The sequence below is a fragment of the Gymnodraco acuticeps genome, unplaced genomic scaffold (genome assembly GCF_902827175.1).
Source record: "Gymnodraco acuticeps unplaced genomic scaffold, fGymAcu1.1, whole genome shotgun sequence".
NCBI lineage: Eukaryota > Metazoa > Chordata > Actinopteri > Perciformes > Bathydraconidae > Gymnodraco > Gymnodraco acuticeps.
The window spans coordinates 2,115,567-2,135,133 of NW_022990341.1; the positions used below are offsets into that span (position 1 = coordinate 2,115,567).

The 19,567-nt window shown below is 39.4% G+C and overlaps 1 protein-coding gene across 1 annotated transcript; it reads right to left on the reverse strand.

Annotated features, from left to right (window-relative positions):
* Positions 1-7,332: 7,332 nt before the first annotated feature.
* Positions 7,333-18,857, reverse strand: acot11b (acyl-CoA thioesterase 11b). Its single transcript, XM_034223641.1, has 16 exons — positions 18,671-18,857; positions 16,868-17,069; positions 15,475-15,544; positions 15,283-15,343; positions 15,101-15,202; positions 14,887-15,022; positions 13,538-13,691; positions 12,713-12,832; positions 12,406-12,544; positions 12,219-12,274; positions 11,394-11,460; positions 11,230-11,313; positions 10,665-10,798; positions 9,297-9,428; positions 9,004-9,130; positions 7,333-8,201 (listed from the first exon to the last, which is right to left on the reverse strand). Exons 2-16 carry the CDS (start codon positions 17,055-17,057, stop codon positions 7,986-7,988), a joined length of 1,788 nt encoding a protein of 595 aa, XP_034079532.1. The 5' UTR covers positions 17,058-17,069; positions 18,671-18,857; the 3' UTR covers positions 7,333-7,985.
* Between the last annotated feature and the right edge of the window lie 710 nt (positions 18,858-19,567).

The window sequence follows — 19,567 nt, forward strand, 5'->3', positions numbered from 1 at the left end:
GGCGGAGCCACTGGACTTTGATTGACAGCTGCAAGGAAGCCCGAAGTTGCCAGGTTTGATAAACTACCAAGAGCCGAGGAGTGTATCAATTAATTTGATATAAAAAAATGACACATTAATTCTAGGAGTGCAATACTTTGACAAACACTATAGTAATAATATGCATTCATTATGACAATATCATACTATAGGAGTGTTCTATAGTGTGTTCAAAAAACAACTACAGAAACACTATATATTATACTATAGCTATACAATTTAAAATAATATAGGAATACTACAAAGATCTAGATACATAGTATTACTATTGAAATATTATAGGGCTACTATGGCACTACAGAAAAAACTATAATAATACAATAGCTGGTGAAAAATACTACAGAACACTACAAACTTACTATAGGACACTATACAACTCTTATAGTAGCCTATACTATAGTAATACTATAGTTCATTTATAGTTCATTTCGTAAGGGAGGTGCATACAGCAGACATTAGCTAGCAGTTTTTGACAGATACAGCCCACTCAAAAATATATTGTTTTATATAAAATTAATTAATATATATATATATATATATATTAGCTGTACACTTTACGAATGTAATAGTTTTTTATGGACAACTTTACCATTCAATCTCGTCCAACTGATTTTGCTGCCGTCACTCCTCGGCTCTTGGTAGTTCAGGCATTTATCAAACCTGGCAACTCCGGGTTTCCTGGCAGCTGTCAATAAAAGTCCAGTGGCTCCGCCCCAAAGTGCCAGAAACTTTTCACGCGCGCGTAGACAGACTCCGCGAGGCTGATACTCCCGCAAGCGAGCAAGAGGGCTGTCTCGCGAGCGCCTCTGCGCAGAGCCGCTCGCGGGGGTTTAATCTGCGCGCGAGGGTCATTTTATGCGCGTGTAAAAGCACATTTTCCGCTCGTGAGTAGCTTGTTTTACGCGCTAGAATATTGACCCAAATCTGACTCCATAAAATGACTAACCATCATGCAACGCACTAGCAAGACGTTGATCGCAACTGCGCAGGTCTCGCTTGTCTCAAACAAGCCTACTTACTTTTGCAGACACCAAAATACATGACGTTGACCTAATACTCACATTCATTATATATGTTGAATAAATAGAGATTGTCTTTGCAATGGTACTAAATAAAAAATGGTTTTATACGTAAATTGCAATTTATTTAAAATGCCAAGTTCAAGGAACTGCCTTTTGATCATACATGGAAGTGGAGCCTATACTTTTAATTTAAAAGATTTTTTTCAATAAATAAATCTAATTTATATTTACATAACATTAGAAGCATTAAATATAACACTGAAATGGTAACAAAAATTACGTCATTGGTGTTACTGCTACACAAAACGCTTTTATTTTGAAATAATATACTGTCTCTGAAGTGCCTCCTGTAACAGATCATTTGAGGCAGTGCAGTGGACAAAGAGATAAGGAAAGTCAGATACTTCTTACTTTGTTTGTTAAAGGTGTCATTTTATCTTCAAATTTTACATGCGTCTTTCAAGTCTGTCATTAGTGTTACTCATTGCATAGCCCTAGGGGTGAACATTTGAATGGGAAAATGTATTGTATTGAAGAGTTAAACTATTTTGATATTGACTGTAGCCATATTTGGTCTGACATGGCAGCCATTTTGTTAAAATGGTAGTGTTTTCTCCAAATTGTCACCGGTGTTACTCTTCTTCCTGGTAACACGTAACACCAGTGACATTCCTATACAAATAAGCTTTGTATAAAGTATAAAAAAAATAAAAATACTTGTTGTGGATTCATCAAGTTAAGAGTTACTTATTGCTATTTAACAGGTTTTAGATGTTTTTAGAAGGAATATATTTCAGCAGATTTGTATCACCCAGATTCCACCTTTTCTGTAGAATGACCCAGGTGGGGATTAGGGTTGCAAAGGGGCGGAACATTTCCGGTACATTTCCGGAAAGTTTCCATGAGAAGTTAAGCTGGGGAATTTTGGAAATATTCGATGCAAAATTAAACAAAAAACATGACTTTTAAAAAAAAAAAAGTAGAACAGAACAAGTTTTAATTATTTTATTGAACAATTATTTGTTTCATTGAAGAACGTAAAGAGGAATTTTGAGTTAAATATTACTCATCCCCCCCAACCCCACTCATTAAAAAATGAACAAAAATGCACCCCCCATCCAAAAATCCCCACAAAGTCCCATTCAAAATGTTAAATGAAAAGAGCCCTTCTCCCTCCAAAAAGTCCCATTAAACATGCAAATCTTCCTTCAAGCGATCCTCTGCATTTTTGCTAAACCCTTTCAATGGGCTCTTCCTGGCAGGGCCGGCCCTGACCAATTTGCTGCCCTAGGCAAGATTTTAGCTGGCGCCCCCCCAAGACTTTTTTTTTTTAATATTGAAGTTAAAAGCATCAATCTGGTGCACTTTGAGAGCAACATTAGGAGATCTATGGACACCTCTCAACACGATATGAAACAGAACTGTAAGATTTTCTTTTTCTTTATGGATACTTTACAAATCACTCCCCTTTCAAACTGTATTCTTGTTTATTAATAACAACTTTTTTGTACTGTCATATAGTATTTTATACCTGTTTTTCACCTATTCTCTTATTTTTTTATAACTATAATGATCATATAAAGGTGTGCCTTTACCTCACTGAGCTGAGGTTATCAGAGCCTCTCAGTCTTTCAGGGGAGAGCTCTCTAAAGCTCTCCCCCCGCGGCCGCTTACACAGTAAATTCCAATGTTAATAAAAGCACACTGTGTACGTTTTTTGGGAGTTTGATTTATTTTAAATTAACACTAATATAAAATTAAAACCTACCATTATTTCAAAAAAATAACAATTTCACATAAACCTCTGGTTTTTACTGGGTTCAACTTGATTTGGGGGGGGGGGGTGCCATAGTTTATGGGCACTGTACGCAATATAGGCGTAGTTCTGTTAGTATAAGATAATAAGATGTACTTTGTTGATCCAAAATCGGGAAACTGTGTTGTTATGAAATTTAAAAAAAAATTTTTTTTTTATTTCTAACTTTTATTTTATTTGTTCTCCCCAATTTTTGGCGTCCCCCTATGGGTTGATGCTCTTAGCATTCGCCTATACTGCCTATGCCGAGGGCCGGCCCTGCTTCCTGGGCCTCATCAACATCCAACTCTGAGTCTTCCTCTTCAGTGTCACTGTCAAGCCTTGTTGAGGAATGAGGATGGCTCTGTGTCAGGCTCAAAGAGCCTTAGGTTTGCCCGAATGCCAACCAGTTTTTCCACTCTCACATTTGTGAGCCTGTTGCGAACCTTTGTGTGGTCTCAATAGCCATGCAGTAAGCAGTGTGCTATGGCATGGATATTCAAGTGTCCTTGAATGGCATCTGTTTGTTTTAGTCAAGATTATGCTAAAATATACTTTCCCCAAGAAGAGCCAACCTTCTTTTTTGAAAATTCCCAGTTTATTCCCATTCCCGGAATTGTGCAACCCTAATTATTGTACGGCTCTGGGCGGGGAGTGCAGGAGTATGTGGTGGTGAGGGTGGGTGGATCTGCAGGACATTCAGAGATGATGACCAATAACTCAGCCAATGTTTTATCATGTCTGTAGGAACATGTTGTTTTTTATTTGATGCACCTTCATCTCTTCAACTGTGCTACATGTTTTGAACTATCAATACATAACTGTTCACTTTTAAACAAAATACACAGTCATATTAAGAAAAAACATATTTTTAGCAATGGGAGCGTCTGAAATATGATTAGAAACTAATTCACCAGCCTTGCAAACCTGCACAAGTGTTAGAATATACCTCTGCTCAGGTTTAATTATGCCTAACTATGTTAAGTAATCTAATTTGAATTTAATGAAATCAGTCTTTCAAACACATCAATTGAGTTGTGTTGAACTTTTGAATGTGAACTCCTCTAAATGCCCAGACATAAAAAGGAGGTCATTGTAATCTGCAGTGGTCACCATGCAGGCCCAGTTCCAGAACAAAATGACTCAGGGTGCATCTGAGATTAAAGAGGGTGCAGTGGTAAAGTGCTATTTTTATAAGTGGGGAGTGGACCTAACACCCTCTAGGAGGATCCTCACCTCCTCTAGGGGGGTCCTCACCTCCTCTAGGGGGGTCCTCACCTCCTCTAGGGGGGTCCGGGGGCATGATCCCCGGGGAAGTTTTTTTTTAAATATTGAAGTTAAAAGCATCAATCTGGTGCACTTTGAGAGCAAAATGAAGAGATCTATGGATCTATGTGCTCTTTGCTTGATTCATGCCTTCCCAGCCCCTTGTCACGTACAAGAGGATGGCACCAGTTGTTGTAGCCAGTTGTGGTGAAGGCATCTTCCTTACTTGAACCGAAATGTCTACATGCATAGCAGAAGATGGCATCTTTTTTACATGAATATTCCAGCCAATCTCTGTTTTGAAACCATGAGCTGCAAAATGAGCGCCTTACTCCACTGTACAGGCGAGTTGGGTACTTTTTTAAATATACCTGTGCAGGCTCTGTTTTGCCGAGGTCCTCTGGCACTTGCGGGCCGCCGAGGGGTGGCGGGTGGCGGTGTTTGGGGCAACGAAGACGGCTGCTCCGCATCCGTGGGCGAGGCGGGCGTTAGTGTCCACAACAGTGGCCGCGGGTAACGTAATGTCCCCATGATCTGAACCGTTATTACCTGCAGTAGATGCAGTGTTGCTGCTGGCGATAAGCGCTGTTTTTTTTAACCATTTTCTGATGTCCATCATTGACTGCTGTGTAAGCACCTTGCAGATGACGAACGCGCAGCGGCACAGGTCACGCGCACCTGACATAATAACGCTACTTACCGTTTAAATTCACCAAATAAATGCAGCAGCCAATGTTATTTAACCACAATTGCAATTTATTTTATTTCAACTATATTCTTCTTCTTCTTCTTCTTCTTCTTCTTCTTCTTCTTCTTCTTCTTCTTCTTCTTCTTCTTCTTCTTCTTCTTCTTCTTCTTCTTCTTCTTCTTCTTCTTCTTCTCTTCTTCTTCTCTTCTTCTTCTTCTTCTTCTTCTTCTTCTTCTTCTTCTTCTTCTTCTTCTTCTTCTTCTTCTTCTTCTTCTTCTTCTTCTTCTTCTTCTTCTTCTTCTTCTTCTTATTGTTATTATATATGTAATATTTTTCACTTTTCATTTTTCAAATGAGGGTGCAAAACGACTCAACTGAGGGTGCAATGCACCCTTATGCACCCCCGTAGAACCGGGCCTGTCACCATGGCCATGTGTCAGCTGCTCTTTCAGGTAGTGTGGGAGACAAACTCTCTCTAGATTTCAGCCTTTGCAAACCATATACATGTACAAAACCTAACACACTACAGGAAAGAGAAACCCCCAAAAAGCATATGATGGCCTCTTTAAAGTACTAAGATAAAGCTGTTTGTAGCTCACAGAGCTCTGTCCACACGGCTGCTAGTTGGAAACCAGTCTATGGAGCTAAAGTGCTCAGAGCATCAGGGAGAAGACACTCTGACAGAAGGGCTCAGATGGAGGCTGTTGGACGTGTTAAGAGCCAGCAGGGACAGGCAGGTGCAGGCTGACTTTCTATAACAGATCGAATGGGATGGCTTGGAGTGAGCGCTGATGAAGGCCCTCGGGAGGAGGGGGGGCAGCTTGCCTCACTGACCAAGGGCCTTCATCAGCGCTCACTCCAAGCCATCCCATTCGATCTGTTATAGAAAGTCAACGAGAATAGCACACAGGCACACACAGTGACCTGCAGAGTGGTATGACCTGGCAGCAAGCAACAAGCTGCAGGCCAGCAGAACACATTTAGACCGACTAATTTCACAGAATGAGTCGGCTCGCTTGTGTTTGACAACATCAGTTTTACATGAAATGTCACACAGTACTCTCAGGATAACGTGCAATACATGTTTTAATCTTGAATGCATCAGTGGAGGGAGAAATACTCAGATCCTTAACTTAATTTCATTATCAGCCAAAAGTAGGCTACTTAATGTATCAAAAGTACCAAGTAGCCTATGCAGTACCAAGTATTTTTACAGGGTTATATGATATTATAATGATATTTTCATCACTAAACGTGTCCTTTAATTTTAATGTTGGAGTTTGTAAATGTGAAGCCAATTTTAGGAACTTCCTGAAATACTATAAGATATCATAAGATAACAGTCCTGTATCACATTACATTATTTTTTTTTTTTAAATAAATTATAGTCACTATGAGTGATACATGTATAGGAGTTCAATATTAAGCTTCACAATGCAGATGAAGTACATTAAACATGAAATGGAAATACTTGAGTAAAGAGTGTCAGGGAATAATTTCGCCCTACATGTTTACCCTCTGACACACAGCTGACCAACCTTGAGCAGCTGTTATCTCCCATAAGGAGGGGCTGCCCTAGCAAGTTATTGTTGTTACCAGTTTATGACCGGGCAACTCTCTTTCAGAAATAGCTATTGTTGTGGGACACCTGGAACACATCCTTCTCGGGGTGTAGATGACCCGAGCCATAAGCGAAAACAAATGTGATTCAGTGTCCTCAGCTGTTTAGTCTATCTATTGAAGAATGTTGATTATTACACTCTGAACTAGTTAAAACTTCGAGCTACAGGATGGTTCATCAGAATTGGTGTGGCATCTCAACCGTGTGGTCAGACCGTGACCCTTTGATATGTCTTGTGAATTCTCCGGCCGAAGCTCCAAATAAACCATTAGTGTTTGCCATCAAAGCTCCAGCTCTTCTCGTGTCTCTTTGAGTCCTGACGCCAATTTGCTTCAATTGCCTCAGAAGTTTCCCCCACAACAAGTATGTCAAAAAGTCCTTAAAGAGGACATAATATGCTTATTTTAAGGTTCATATTTGTATTTAGAGCCTCTACACTTGCAATGTGCTGGAGCTCTAGCCTATAGAAGTGTTGCCTTTGCAGACAATTGACATGCACAAAAAACCTATATAACTTTCTACAGGTAAGGGAAAACTCCAAAAGCATAACACTACAGTATAGGGCGTTTTTAAGTACAACAATTGAGTACATGTACTTTGTCACATTCCAACGCTGTTACTTATGCACTTCCCTGTTTTGCTGTCCAGGAAGTGATGATATCATAGCAGGAATTATGGAACAAACAAAATACATGGAAAGCTATGATTCCAAATATAACCACCTTTCTGTTTCACTTGGACTTCAAACTACTCCTCTGTCCTGAGCACCTAACAACACTAACATCACAAGTGGAGTAGAGCTGCAGCTGTTTGCCTTGAAAATGGTCAAGGAATAAGATAAGATAAGATAAGAATAAGAATGGAGGAATGCAGGGTGAGGGAGGTGGCTAAATGAGAAGAATCCACTGGTCCATTGTGTTTATTGTTTCAGTTCAAATCAAGACAGCTTGCCATGTGAGATACTCAGCCATTAAATGTCAACATATATCATACAATCAGTGCAAGAGTTGTCCTCTAAAATACATACATTTCAAAATAAAAGCATCATTACACAATAAATGTTCATCTTGGCCTACTCAGACACAAAGTCTTGATCAAATAATTGAAACACTTTATTCAGGAGGTAGAAAATAACATATAACAAGAGGCTGATTGACACATCACAGTTTAGACTAAAAGACTGGCAATACCATAATAAACATGGCTTTCTCACGATTCAAAGATTGTGTTAAATACTTAAATCAAAATATGATTAATTGATCTATAAATTAGTATAGTACAATAGGTTTTCCTTATATATTAGCTCTAAGAAAACGTAAATCTTATAATCCAAGAACGGCTCAGACGCATTGTGCACTCTTGCTTCATACGTATTCATCTTGCTTAAAACAAGTTGCAAGACTTAAAACATGTTATTATTTCAAGAGAACTATTCTCATTTTCAGAATAAACAAAGTCAAACAGTTGGACTTTAAAGAACATACAAACCAATTGACAATATGTTTGTAATCTCAGGGTAGGACACGTACAGTACATTCAAGTATGTGTGAGACTTCATGCTAATCCTTCCTGCTGGTGCTTCTGGTCCACCTGTAGGGAGGCCATGCTGTGTGTCAGTGCAGACAGAGGCAGAGCAGCCGGGCTGTCCTTGTTGGCCTCCAGGAAGTGACTACAGGCTGAGAAAGTGCTGGAAAAACTGGAGGAGAGTCCTGCGATGTCTGTGGAGATGTAGGGGAGGACACCCGGAGTGGCCTGGTTGTAGTAGGTGATCTGAAACAAAAACACATCAGATCATAAAGTGGACGTTTAGCAAACTAAGTTTTTTCTTTAACTGTTGTAACATAGTGACATCACTTTGTAGCACTTGGCTTCTATTGGCTAGCGCATCAGCACATTGTACGTGATAGGCTAAGGGGCGGGACATCTCTAAGAGGTTGACCAATCACAACAGAGCCGGCCAGCTAACCAATCAGAGCAGACTGGGCTCTGGTTTCAGACAGAGGGTGAAAAGAGGTGCTGCAGCACAGGCAATATGAGAAAAATATAACATGTACTCTTTATACTATTTTGGACATGTGCACAGAAAGCTGCATTGCGGCCCCTATCACCTGTCTTAAATAATGATAATAACAGAAGCATGACCTTTTCATACTCCAATAACATCAATACATACCGAACTATACAAAAATGGTGGTATTCATTTTAATATCTGATCTGTCATGCCAATATAAACATATTTTTTCAAATATAAAATATGTCTAGACTAACTTAAACTCTATATTTATTAAATACAGTATATATTTTGTGTTGATATATATATTTACTGTTTATTTTCAATTTTATTTAAATTTTAATTCATGTGGAATGCTTTGTTTACATACTGCTATGACAAAACTATTTCCCAATGTGGGATCAATAAAGTATAATCTAATCTCTGTGTGTAAGTGGCTCTTACAGGTCACATGTGGTGCAGTAAACCACAGCAGCCTGTCTGTTCCTAGCTCTGCAGTGATGAATCGTTAGTGCTAATGCAGTGATGAGCTCATGGCACGCGGCATGCTGAAGTGCCAACCTTTGTGACAGTGCTGGACTCTTCCCAGATTGTGAAGCCGGCGCAGAGCACTTCTCCTCTGGTGTAGTCCTCCGTGGGGGGGTGAGTAGGCAGAGTGACGGAGCGCAGAGCGATCAGATACGGGTCTCTGAGAGGAGCAGGGATACCATCATGAGACTTTATGAAGGAGCAAGCAGTAATGCAATAACTGGTTGCATAAATATATCATATAAAAAGGTGGAAACGGAAATCAAGAAATGCAAGAGAAAATGAAATAAATACAGCAGAGAAATAATTAAAGAAGTGTCACTGACCTGGCGTCACATGGGATCCTCCTAGATGCCAGCAAGATAAAGTCCTGGCCGTTGCCCCGTTTGCTGACGGACGGTGTGGCCACGCGATAAAGAGTGTCCTCCTCATCTGCCTGGTTGATATACTCACACTCCCTGCACACAAAGGATTAAGCATCAGATGATAATAATAATATTAAGATGTAGAGTCAACGTATTGCGCTGCTGTCTTTATCACTCAAGACAATTAATCTGTTAATAATTCGATAATTGTAACTGTAACATCCACTACAAATAACAGCTGCAGCGGCACAGTGTTAGCGTTTAATACTGTATGTGCAAACATACAAAGGGTTTTTATTTCATGCAGACACAACATATAATCTGACTTTATCACTGTTTGTTTGGTTGGTTGCTGTTACTGTTATATTTAAAGTGGACCTATCATGCTATATTTGAAATATATTGTAGGGCCATACCTATATAAAACATATCTGTGAAGTTTTTTATTCAAAATACCAAACAGATCATGCATTTTAGCCATGCCTCATTTCGCTCTATTTGCTCTTTTCCAGCCCTGTCTTTGTGAGGGCTGATTCTGCTTTTGTGGCAGACTACAGCGCCACCTACAGGCCTGGCATATGTACTACAGCGTCTCCAGCGCTTTCGAGCGGTCTCTCATTCCCCTGATAGGTGGAGAGTTGCCCATATAGGCGGAGCACCCCCTTTTCTGACGTCAGAAAAATTCAAATAATAATCAGCTCCATTGCAGCCCTGTTTTTAGAGATTTGGGTAAGGAGGAAAAGAGAGAGGGTTGTGTTTTCTGACACTTGGTGAGTTCCCTGGCACACCGGGGACACATATTCATGTATATCATCATTTTGCATGATAGGTCCCCTTTAAAAAAGGAATTTAAATATGTAAGGCTGGTCATATTTTTCATTCCTCCTGGTGTCAAAAAGTGAATGGAAAAAAAAATCAAAAACCAACAGTTCAATTATTAATATTATTATTAATGTTCCACATTTGGAGCAATAATCCACACCATTACAATAAATCACAATGGATGCCTTGTCTCTTTTCTTTTTTTTTTTACTCGATCCCACATACACCATCCTACTGACGTAAATACCTATGGTAAATACTCACCAAATGAAAATAGTCCCATAAGAAACACTCTTGTTTGAGGTACAATTGCCTGCTATTTAAGGAAATTACTAAACCTTTCTTTAAGGAAACTGTTGATTTGTGGATTTTTGCATTCTCTGACCCCTTGTTAGTGTTTTTTTGTGATTTGCTGACAATAAAAAACATCAGAATTATCCTTAAAGCTAATCCACGATTGGATTAACTGTTAATAGTCTTGCACCAGATAACTGTTTTCACACTGACTCATAGACCGGGTCCCACTCCTTTCTCCTCCTCAGGTCTGACAGGAGGTGGAACGTCTGCTCAGCTGCTACGCTGACGTTCATCTCCACCTTGAAACAGAGCATGTGGTTTTCCTCCAGCGTGTACAGTCTGACCTAAGAACACAGCAAAAACACAACGTGACGTTAGTTCTGTGTCTATAAATAGGATTTCACATTATTCCAACGTACGCACATCGAGTTTGATGCTGTCAAAACTGCTCCATTAGCTGGTGGGTGCATGAGAGATTATAAATATGGTAATTATACATATTTTGAGGGTACATTCAAGTCTTATTCTCAAAATCTCTAAAATGACTTTTCGAGACGGTTGGATCAGAGGAAGGCTGAAGGTTTTAGCTTTAGACAACGTTTTCTTACTTATCTTGCATTATTCCACGATTTAATTGAAAAATATGGGCCTTCCTCCAGGGCAGACACTGTGACGGTGCAGCCAACACAATACAGATCAGAATGCATGGAGGATTCACAACATCTGTAACCGTTTAAAAATCTATATCCTGGAAGCTAATACAAACATTACTGACCTTGTTTTTCTCAGAAGTTAATACCCAGTTGTTTCTGGTATCCATTAGTTTCAGTGCGGTTACATTATTGAAGCTCAGGTACATCTAAAAAAACAAAAGGCACAGTCTGAATATATTGGCAAAATCTAGACTCAACAAGTGTGTGTGCCAGAAAATACCAATACCTGGTTACTTGGCTCCCAAGGCACAGAGACGGGCACTTCAGCTTGCTTGCAGGAGAGGATGTATTTCCTGTAAACATGCAGGGCACAATGACTCAGGGACAACAGAAAAAACCAGAAAAGCTATCCAATATAAAGCTTTTCATTCTAGCAATGAGCCAACACATTTTGTTAACAAATAGTGGAATACAGATTATACTGGAGGCAGGGTATTTCACAGTTGAACAATGAGGTTATTATGCCAAACAGTGTCAGGTCTGCTCAGCTGTAATATGCTTTTCTGCCAAGTCATTCGCCGCTGCAGAATATTGTAATAGATTCTGTCGGACAAAGCAAAGAAATAACGACTCTTTATGTACGACTTCCAATGCCTTTACATTGTAATCATAGACTACATTTTGTGTATGCGTCTTCTTTGTTTGCCCTGCTTGTGTTTTCATCATGTTTTGCTGTTTTTAACCTTTTATTGAATAGTACGGTGTCCTTAGGTGTCGTGAAAGGCGGCTCCAAATAACATATATTATTATTTTTTCAATGTATTTGTTGTTTATTATGATTTCTATTGAGTCAAACTTGACAAAGGGCAACTTAAGGCCAGACATACTGTTCTATAGATTTGATTCCATCTATGCATCTTGCCCTAGTTGACAAGACGACAGTTCAAGGATGGCTTTAGGAACATAGAAAAAGCATATGAAGCGACCTTTACGCTGAAAGCAATACACATATCTGTATCTGCATGGTCAACCTCTTGCGGTTTACTATCTGTTTTTCTGCTGTGGGACTAATAAAGGATTATCTTATCTTAACTTAAAGGGAGATACTAACCGGTCAAGGCGAATCTTCCTTCTGGCAACAGCTTCTTGATATCGTCTTTTTCCATCCTGTAGAACATAATATGAAATCCTCACAAAGGGATCCTTACTTTATGAAGTACATACTTGCTTTTTTTGGCTCTATACATTACTGCTCATCATGGACTTTCAGGAAGCTACAGGACACTAAGAAAACTCACCACAGGCTCAGGTCGTATCCGTGGCACCGTGCACGGTTTCCTGTCACTGTCCAGCACCTCAAAGGTCATAAAGGCACTATTTATGTGGCGGAGAGGTTCCCCACCCTTGTAGGCCTCAGCACACACTCCCACCTCCATGCTACAGCACAATAATTAAGTGCAGTTCAGAAAACATACACAGACGTACAGTATGAACACATTTTAGAATGTAAAAGCCTTGTTTAAGGAATACATTGCAAACCTAAAGTGGATGATTTGAGAGATATTTGCTTCATTCTTTAGTTTCTTTCATAATGTGTAAACTCACCTTTGCTTGAAGGTATTGTTCACAATGGCTTTCAGTACCAGTCTGTCACCAATGTGAGACGGACCACGGAAATGGAACATGTCTATGGACCTCAAGGTCGGGTGAGCGTTACACAAGCGACTAGATGAAAATAAAAAGGAAAACAGAGAAAAGTGTTTGTAGTTTGTTACGTGTTGATTTTTTTTAACCTTAGTCTTATTACAAAAGCTTGAGCAAACTAAGGTTGATTTGACATTTCTACAAACAAGCTTATTTGTTTTCATGTTGGATGTTATGTGAGGAAACGGATGCCATTCTCACATTTCCCTGTTAAATGTGAGGACAAAGAGAAGAGAAAAGCGGGTTCTGTTCAAAAGCAATACAACCTACCTACCAGCATCTCTAATGCTCAATTTCCATAATTCATCTTATTTGATTAATGCATATAAACAAATGCAAAAAAGACCGTTTGTTATTTTAAAGGAGTTTGGAGTCTTCGCCGGTTGCAGTGACTTCCTGGAGTCTCAAAGAAAAGCACCAAGAAGTCAATGTGTTTTGCCAAGAAACTGTCCAACACATTTTTCCCTGTTTAACCACAACTTGTCTTTGATAAAGAAATAAGACATAACGTGCTGGCCGGTGTATTTTGATACAATATATTTCCTGCGGTTTCTCCCTGTTTCCGGTCTTCAGTCTAAGCTAAGCGACTGCTGGCTGTAGCTGCATGTCCAACTCAGTGAAAAAAAGCTGTATTGGCAGTTTTTCAAAGTGTTAAACTATTCCTTTAAAGCTAGATTAAGTCTTATTCGAGACAAACTAAGGGAAACTAGAACATTAGGTACAGACCTTGCTGCAATTGTAGCTACATTCTCCATCCAGGCCATGATCTGTCCTCCGAAGGTGCTGACCTGATGGTTAGCATGTGGCGGCAGCACCAGCTCCACACTCTCCACCCGGGTCCGCTCAGCCGGCACAGCGTCCTGGTACTCCTGACATTCTCCTGGTGAGGGGCAGGAAAAACAAAGAGCTTAAATCAATCAGATTTTTATTTATTTTTTTTGATCACATTTCAACTTCAGTGTACATATATGTAATTAAATAGTTTTACAGAGTGGTCCGTCTTTTTTCTTTTTCTTGACAAAACAACAACAATAAGCACACAAGAACATGGGGTGTTTCCTTTTCAATATAAAACATTGACAGTATAGATCATTAAATAAAAGATTCAAACAGTTAAAGTGGACCTATCATGCTATATTTGAAAAATATATGGTAGGGCCATACCTATACAAAACATGTCTGTGAAGTTTTTTGTTCAAAATACCAAACAGATCACCCATCACCCATGCCTCATACTGCTCAAACCCCTCTTTTCCAGGGGGAAAAGAGGGGTTTGAGCCATAGCTTAAAAGGTCCATTGAAAAAAAGAAAAGAAGAGGAGGCGGAGCTAATGCCTGATCAGAATTCTACCGGAGATAAAGTTAAATTCTGTTGTGATAAAACGCCATCCTGTTTAAACCACGTCAAGGATTATTTCTGAAACAGTATGGAGCTCAAATGCTTTTTCTCTTGCAGGTTTATCACAAGATGAGTTCCTTTTTTAATTTCCTGCTTTTTAAAAACACATGTGCTCTCCAGTACAGGTTAGCTCTGAGTGTTAGCGAGGCTTGCGAATGTAAATAAAGACGTCCAAAACACGTCAGGCATTGTTTCTGATAGCAACTTTCTGTGGGTCCGCCAACGTCACAGCGGATGGACATCTGTATCCGCTCGTTGTACACCCGTTTTTAAAAGATTTGGGTACGGAGGAAAAGAGAGAGGGTTTTATTTTCTGACGCTGCGTGAGTTTCCCGACGCACCGGGGACACATATTTATGTATAAAAGACATCACCAAGTGCATTTTGCATGATAGGTCCCCTTTAAACAAAAGAAGGGCGTATCGGGGTAATATACACTTTCCATTTCTCTCAAATGTCCTCAAACTTAAGTTCCTGGAGGCTGATAGAGAAGGTTATTCTTTCCATTACAATGATCTCATAAATTACATCGTATCAATCATCTATAGATGGGCTGTTTGGTTTGAGCCATTTCTTTGTGATTGCTTTCCTGGCAGCAACATCCCAAATAAGTACAAACTGATTTTTAAATGGTGCATGTGTGCAGTGATTTAAAGCCGTATGCCTACAGCCTTTACCCAGTTGCGCTGTGCTGCTGTTCAGTAAGTCTGTAATGGTCTCAGCGTGGATCAGCCTCATCCTCCTCCGCTCTGCTGCCAGACTGTACTCCATCTGCTCCATCTGTGTGCGAGGGGGCACCTGCTTCAGCTGAACCTGCACGCACATAAACAAACTCAGGAGATGTTGAACCAGCTTCAGTAAAACATCCATATATTAGTTCTTATCCCTTACCTTCCCAGCTCCAGTTCGTCGGGCAACAAAGGTGGCAAAGGCATGGCAAACCTTCCACTGCCTGTCAGCGTAAAGGTCCTCGCAATTCACCACAATACCCACCTGAAATGAAAAGAACCACCACATGTTTTTCTGAAATTATACGTTCAATGTGTAGAAATAAAAAACTGTATTTCACCAACCTCCATGCTGGATGTGAAGGCTCGGTTGACCTTTGCTATGATGTTGACTACATTTCCCACCCTGGTGTAAAACAGACAGACGCTTACTGTCAACACGCAGCAGTGGTTATAGTAGCAACACAATCTGTGTAAAACATAATAATCAAGTGGAGACACAGCACAGAGAGAGCAAAATAGGGGTTAATATCTCACCCTATTGTGTGCTCAAAAAGGATGTCGTCCACAGAGGCAGTGACACAGGAACAACCTGCATGTCTCTCAGCTGGACGAGGAGAGATTAAACAAATATTTAAATAGTGCCTATTCAATTCAGGCAAACTGAAAGCTTGTAAAATGTTAATATGTGCATATAGAAAGGCATACAGAAATAATCTTTCACACACAAATATTAAAATTCGAATGCATTTAATTGTACTATATCATCATACGTAAAAGATTCATAGGTAAGTAAGTGCTATCTGTTGCTTGTGTATAGATATACCATAATATGAAAACAGGGACCCTAAATCCAAAAGGAAATCTGGATTCCAAAAGTAATGCTGCAAATAAATTAACACAAATCTTTTATTAATATTGGACCTTATTGTGATATTCAATATCTAATTTGGCTAAAGTAACCCGAAACAGACCTTCTTGTACATTTTTAACAGTTTTTCAAACTAAATTCTGCTATGTTTTGCTGTACATCTATCCAAATATGACATTTCTCCTGATTGTAGATACAGTAGTATTGCCTACTCCTGGTATAACAATGAATTTGTAACAGAAAGTTTAGAGCTCCAATGACCATGCACTTTGAAACAGCAATTCAACAAAAAAATTATCTGAACAACAATTTGTTACCGTACCAAAGTACCTTATAGTTTCAGGGAGAGTAGAGGAGACTTTAAGAACACCAAGACAAAGTCAAGACTACAAACAGAGCATTCATGGTCTAATATGCAACCCTCAAACAGATAAGCAAACACAACTTGACAAAATAACTTCTCATGCTTTGGTACACGTGTTTCAGTGATGCATTTAGATGAGCTTTTGGGGTATGTTTAAGACACACAGTTGCACACCTGTTTATCTATGTAAACAAATGTTTACGCTGCTATGGACAATACCTTAGACATTCCCAAAGATATTGATATTGAAGTGACTGTTATTTTGTATATTGATTGTTGTGTTTTGTATCTTAATGTGTGCATATGTGTAAATGTGTCTGTTGATTGTGTATATAGGATATACATATCTGTATAATTGTATTTTTGTATTCGGGATTGTTGGAAACGTCATTTCGATCTCTCTGTACACACAAACTGAAAGATTGACATTAAAGTTGACTTTGACTAAATGCTTACTATAAAAAAAGGGACCCCCCTTTCAAGAGCATGGTTTCAAATCTTGGCTGTGGGACCTCTGATAAACTGCATCTCAGTTTCCATGATGGGATATAATTAGATAACCATGGTGCATGTTCAGAGTTGCAGATGGTCTCCATGTGCAGTTATTATCAGTTACATGTTGTGATGCTGAGCTGCAAGAAGAAGTACTCAGAGTTTAAAAGAAACAAGTAGGAGGTTTTCTGATGTCTTCCTACCAGACAAGCAGGCTGTGGAGTCCATCCACTTCAGCAGCTGGCCGACGCTCAGCTCTCCGCAGTGATTGGCGTGGCACGGCAGCACGATCTGACTCATCTTCACCTCAGTGGGGTTTCTGTACACCTCGTCGCTCTCCTGGATGAACAGAGGGTCCTGCATGATGTCTGCATACTTCCCCTCCGACGTCATCTCTCACAACAACTGCACGGACAGAAAACAAAGAAGAATGTGTTACAGGAAAATCTTTCACACTTTTATTTGGACTCCTGTCTCAAAGAACAACCTGGGAGCCAAATAAAGACAAAGTTATCGCCGCTAGATCTGCAAAGATGAATTTATTAGTGAACTATTAAATGAATCACCAACTATCTTAATAATTCATTTATCAGTTTGAGTTTTTAAGGATAAAAAAAGTAAAACATCTTTAAGTCCAGTTTCTTAATTGTGATTTATTTGGGTCTATGACAGTAAACACAATATATTTGTAATGTTTTATTGGTTTTTGTCGATGTAAATGGTCTTCAAAGGGTAAAAGAAGTTCCCTCAGGAGGGGGTTCTCTCCCAAATACTCCCCCCCTGCCTGAAACACCTCCATTGGACTAATTTGTTTTCTTTAGGAACATAGTGACATCACTATGTAACCGTCACACTTCTATTGGCTAGCGCTCCAACACATTGTATGTGATAGGCTAAGGGGCGGGACATCTCTAAGCCTTTGACTGAGGAGAAAAAAGGTGCCCCAGCACAGGCAGGCAGTATGAGAAAAATAGACATTTTTGAACATTAAAGCATGGAAACAGTAGAGGCACAAAATACAAATATGATGCTGAAATAAGCATATTAGGCCCCCTTTAACATAAAATGTAAGTCTACATCACTGAATACAGCTAATGTGATGCCGTCCAAACATTTGGTTACACCAGCTGTGTGGACTAGAGAGTAAAACAGGAGTTTACCACGTTTACAGATTCCTTGTAAATGAAATCTGGAACATGACGTTGAAAATCAAAGGAGCTTCTTGGAAAGTTCCTGTTTGGGATGCATTCGTGGACACTTTCATCTGAACAAACTGTCCATGTTGTGGTTCAGGGGTCAGCAACACAGCTGTTAAAACACACATCATCCTAACAGTAACTTGAGTCAGAGGCTCCACTACGAATGGACAGACGTGTGTAATGTGTTCATACCTAGAATCTGTTCAAATGTGAAAACTGCAGACAGATTGAGCCACTGCTGCAACATAAGACGCTTTAAATAATCTGTTTGTGGTCTGAGGAATTGCTCAATATGAGTCCATAACTCAGGGATCAGGAAACACCTGAAATGCCTATTTATGATGCTAACCCTGAATCATATAATTATCCTGCCTCTCAAGTACTCTGGCAAGCAGTACTTCCATAGGATAGGAGTATTTTTTCCATAGGTTAGGAGTATTTTTTAGAGCATGTTTTATCAAGCTGGGACAGAAACTATTTCCAGGCACAGACAAACTATTTAAAGACATGAAGCCAGATTGGGTATTCATGGAGGCTATTTGTTGGGATAGAAGTATTTGCCCATGGTTTGCCCACAACTGCTACTCCTTCAGTGGGCCACAGTGATCACCTATCATTCCTGTTGTCAGAGACAGGAGCTGGATTGACCTTTGCATTGACCTCAAGAGAAATGAGACATACCACAGCATACCATGAACCTCTGGTGTGAAATAATAATAAGAACACATGAGGCAGCCTGCTACTTAGTGTCCAAAACAAAGCTAACATAAACGTATTTCACACTAAAAAAACATTAAAAAGACTTACCTATTTTTTATTTGACTGCGTATGGTGAAATGTCCTTCAAGTGCAAATGAACCGTTGGATACCTTAATGCCGGCTGAGAAACAGCAGCCTGCATGCCGGACCTCTCTTCATTACAGCCATTCTTCAACAACTTTATAAACACACACATGCACACACACGCTTCAGATTTAGCAGCTGTACGACTGGAGGGAGGGGGAGAGAGGGGGCGAGACCTTCCCCTGTAGTGGTTACTTACGTCCACATTTTTAAGGTGGAACTGTAGAGTTGCTTCATGTTGGGGGGTGGCGCTGGTTGGGGGATACCCACCATATTGTCCATGCATTTATTCAATTAAAACAACGATGCACAATTGTATGGACCTTGTAAACAGTGTTTTTGTTTCTGTAACCTTCAACAGGCTTATGTAACATTTGTAATATCTTCCATGACTCAAGAGGCCTTTGAAAAGTGTAACCCTTGCCATTTTCATTATAAGGTGAAGCAACACACATATCTTGTATTGTGATATACTTGTGACTTTTTATTGATTTATTCTGAATCATAAGCCTACACATATTTGTTTTAAGTAAGAGAAAACAAGGCTATTCAATCCCAAATCCTCGTTATTTATTAGTCCTGATAATTAATCAACTAAAAAGCCCATTACATTTAGAAATATAGACTACTTTTGGTATAGAGCACGATGTATACATATAATGCATAGGCTTTTCAGGATACAATGAGATGAATAAACAGTCAAGTAAAAAAACAAAACAATATATATGTGTCTGTTGGTTAAATAACAATAATAAAAAGGGAGGATTAAATGAAATATAAATGTTTGTTGATATCTGTTGATAAAAAAACCTTTTCAGGGCTCTATATTTTGGGGATGATACATCATATCTTTTTTTTTTT

Excerpts from the sequence above, each read along its gene's own strand:
- acot11b (XM_034223641.1), bottom strand. The coding sequence starts at position 17,057 with ATGACGTCGGAGGGGAAGTATGCAGACATCATGCAGGACCCTCTGTTC. Across the intron at positions 11,461-12,218 it reads AGGAAGATTCGCCTTGACCG|GAAATACATCCTCTCCTGCA; the intron begins GTTAGTATCTCC and ends GCATGTTTACAG. Across the intron at positions 11,314-11,393 it reads CTTGGGAGCCAAGTAACCAG|ATGTACCTGAGCTTCAATAA; the intron begins GTATTGGTATTT and ends TTGTTTTTTTAG.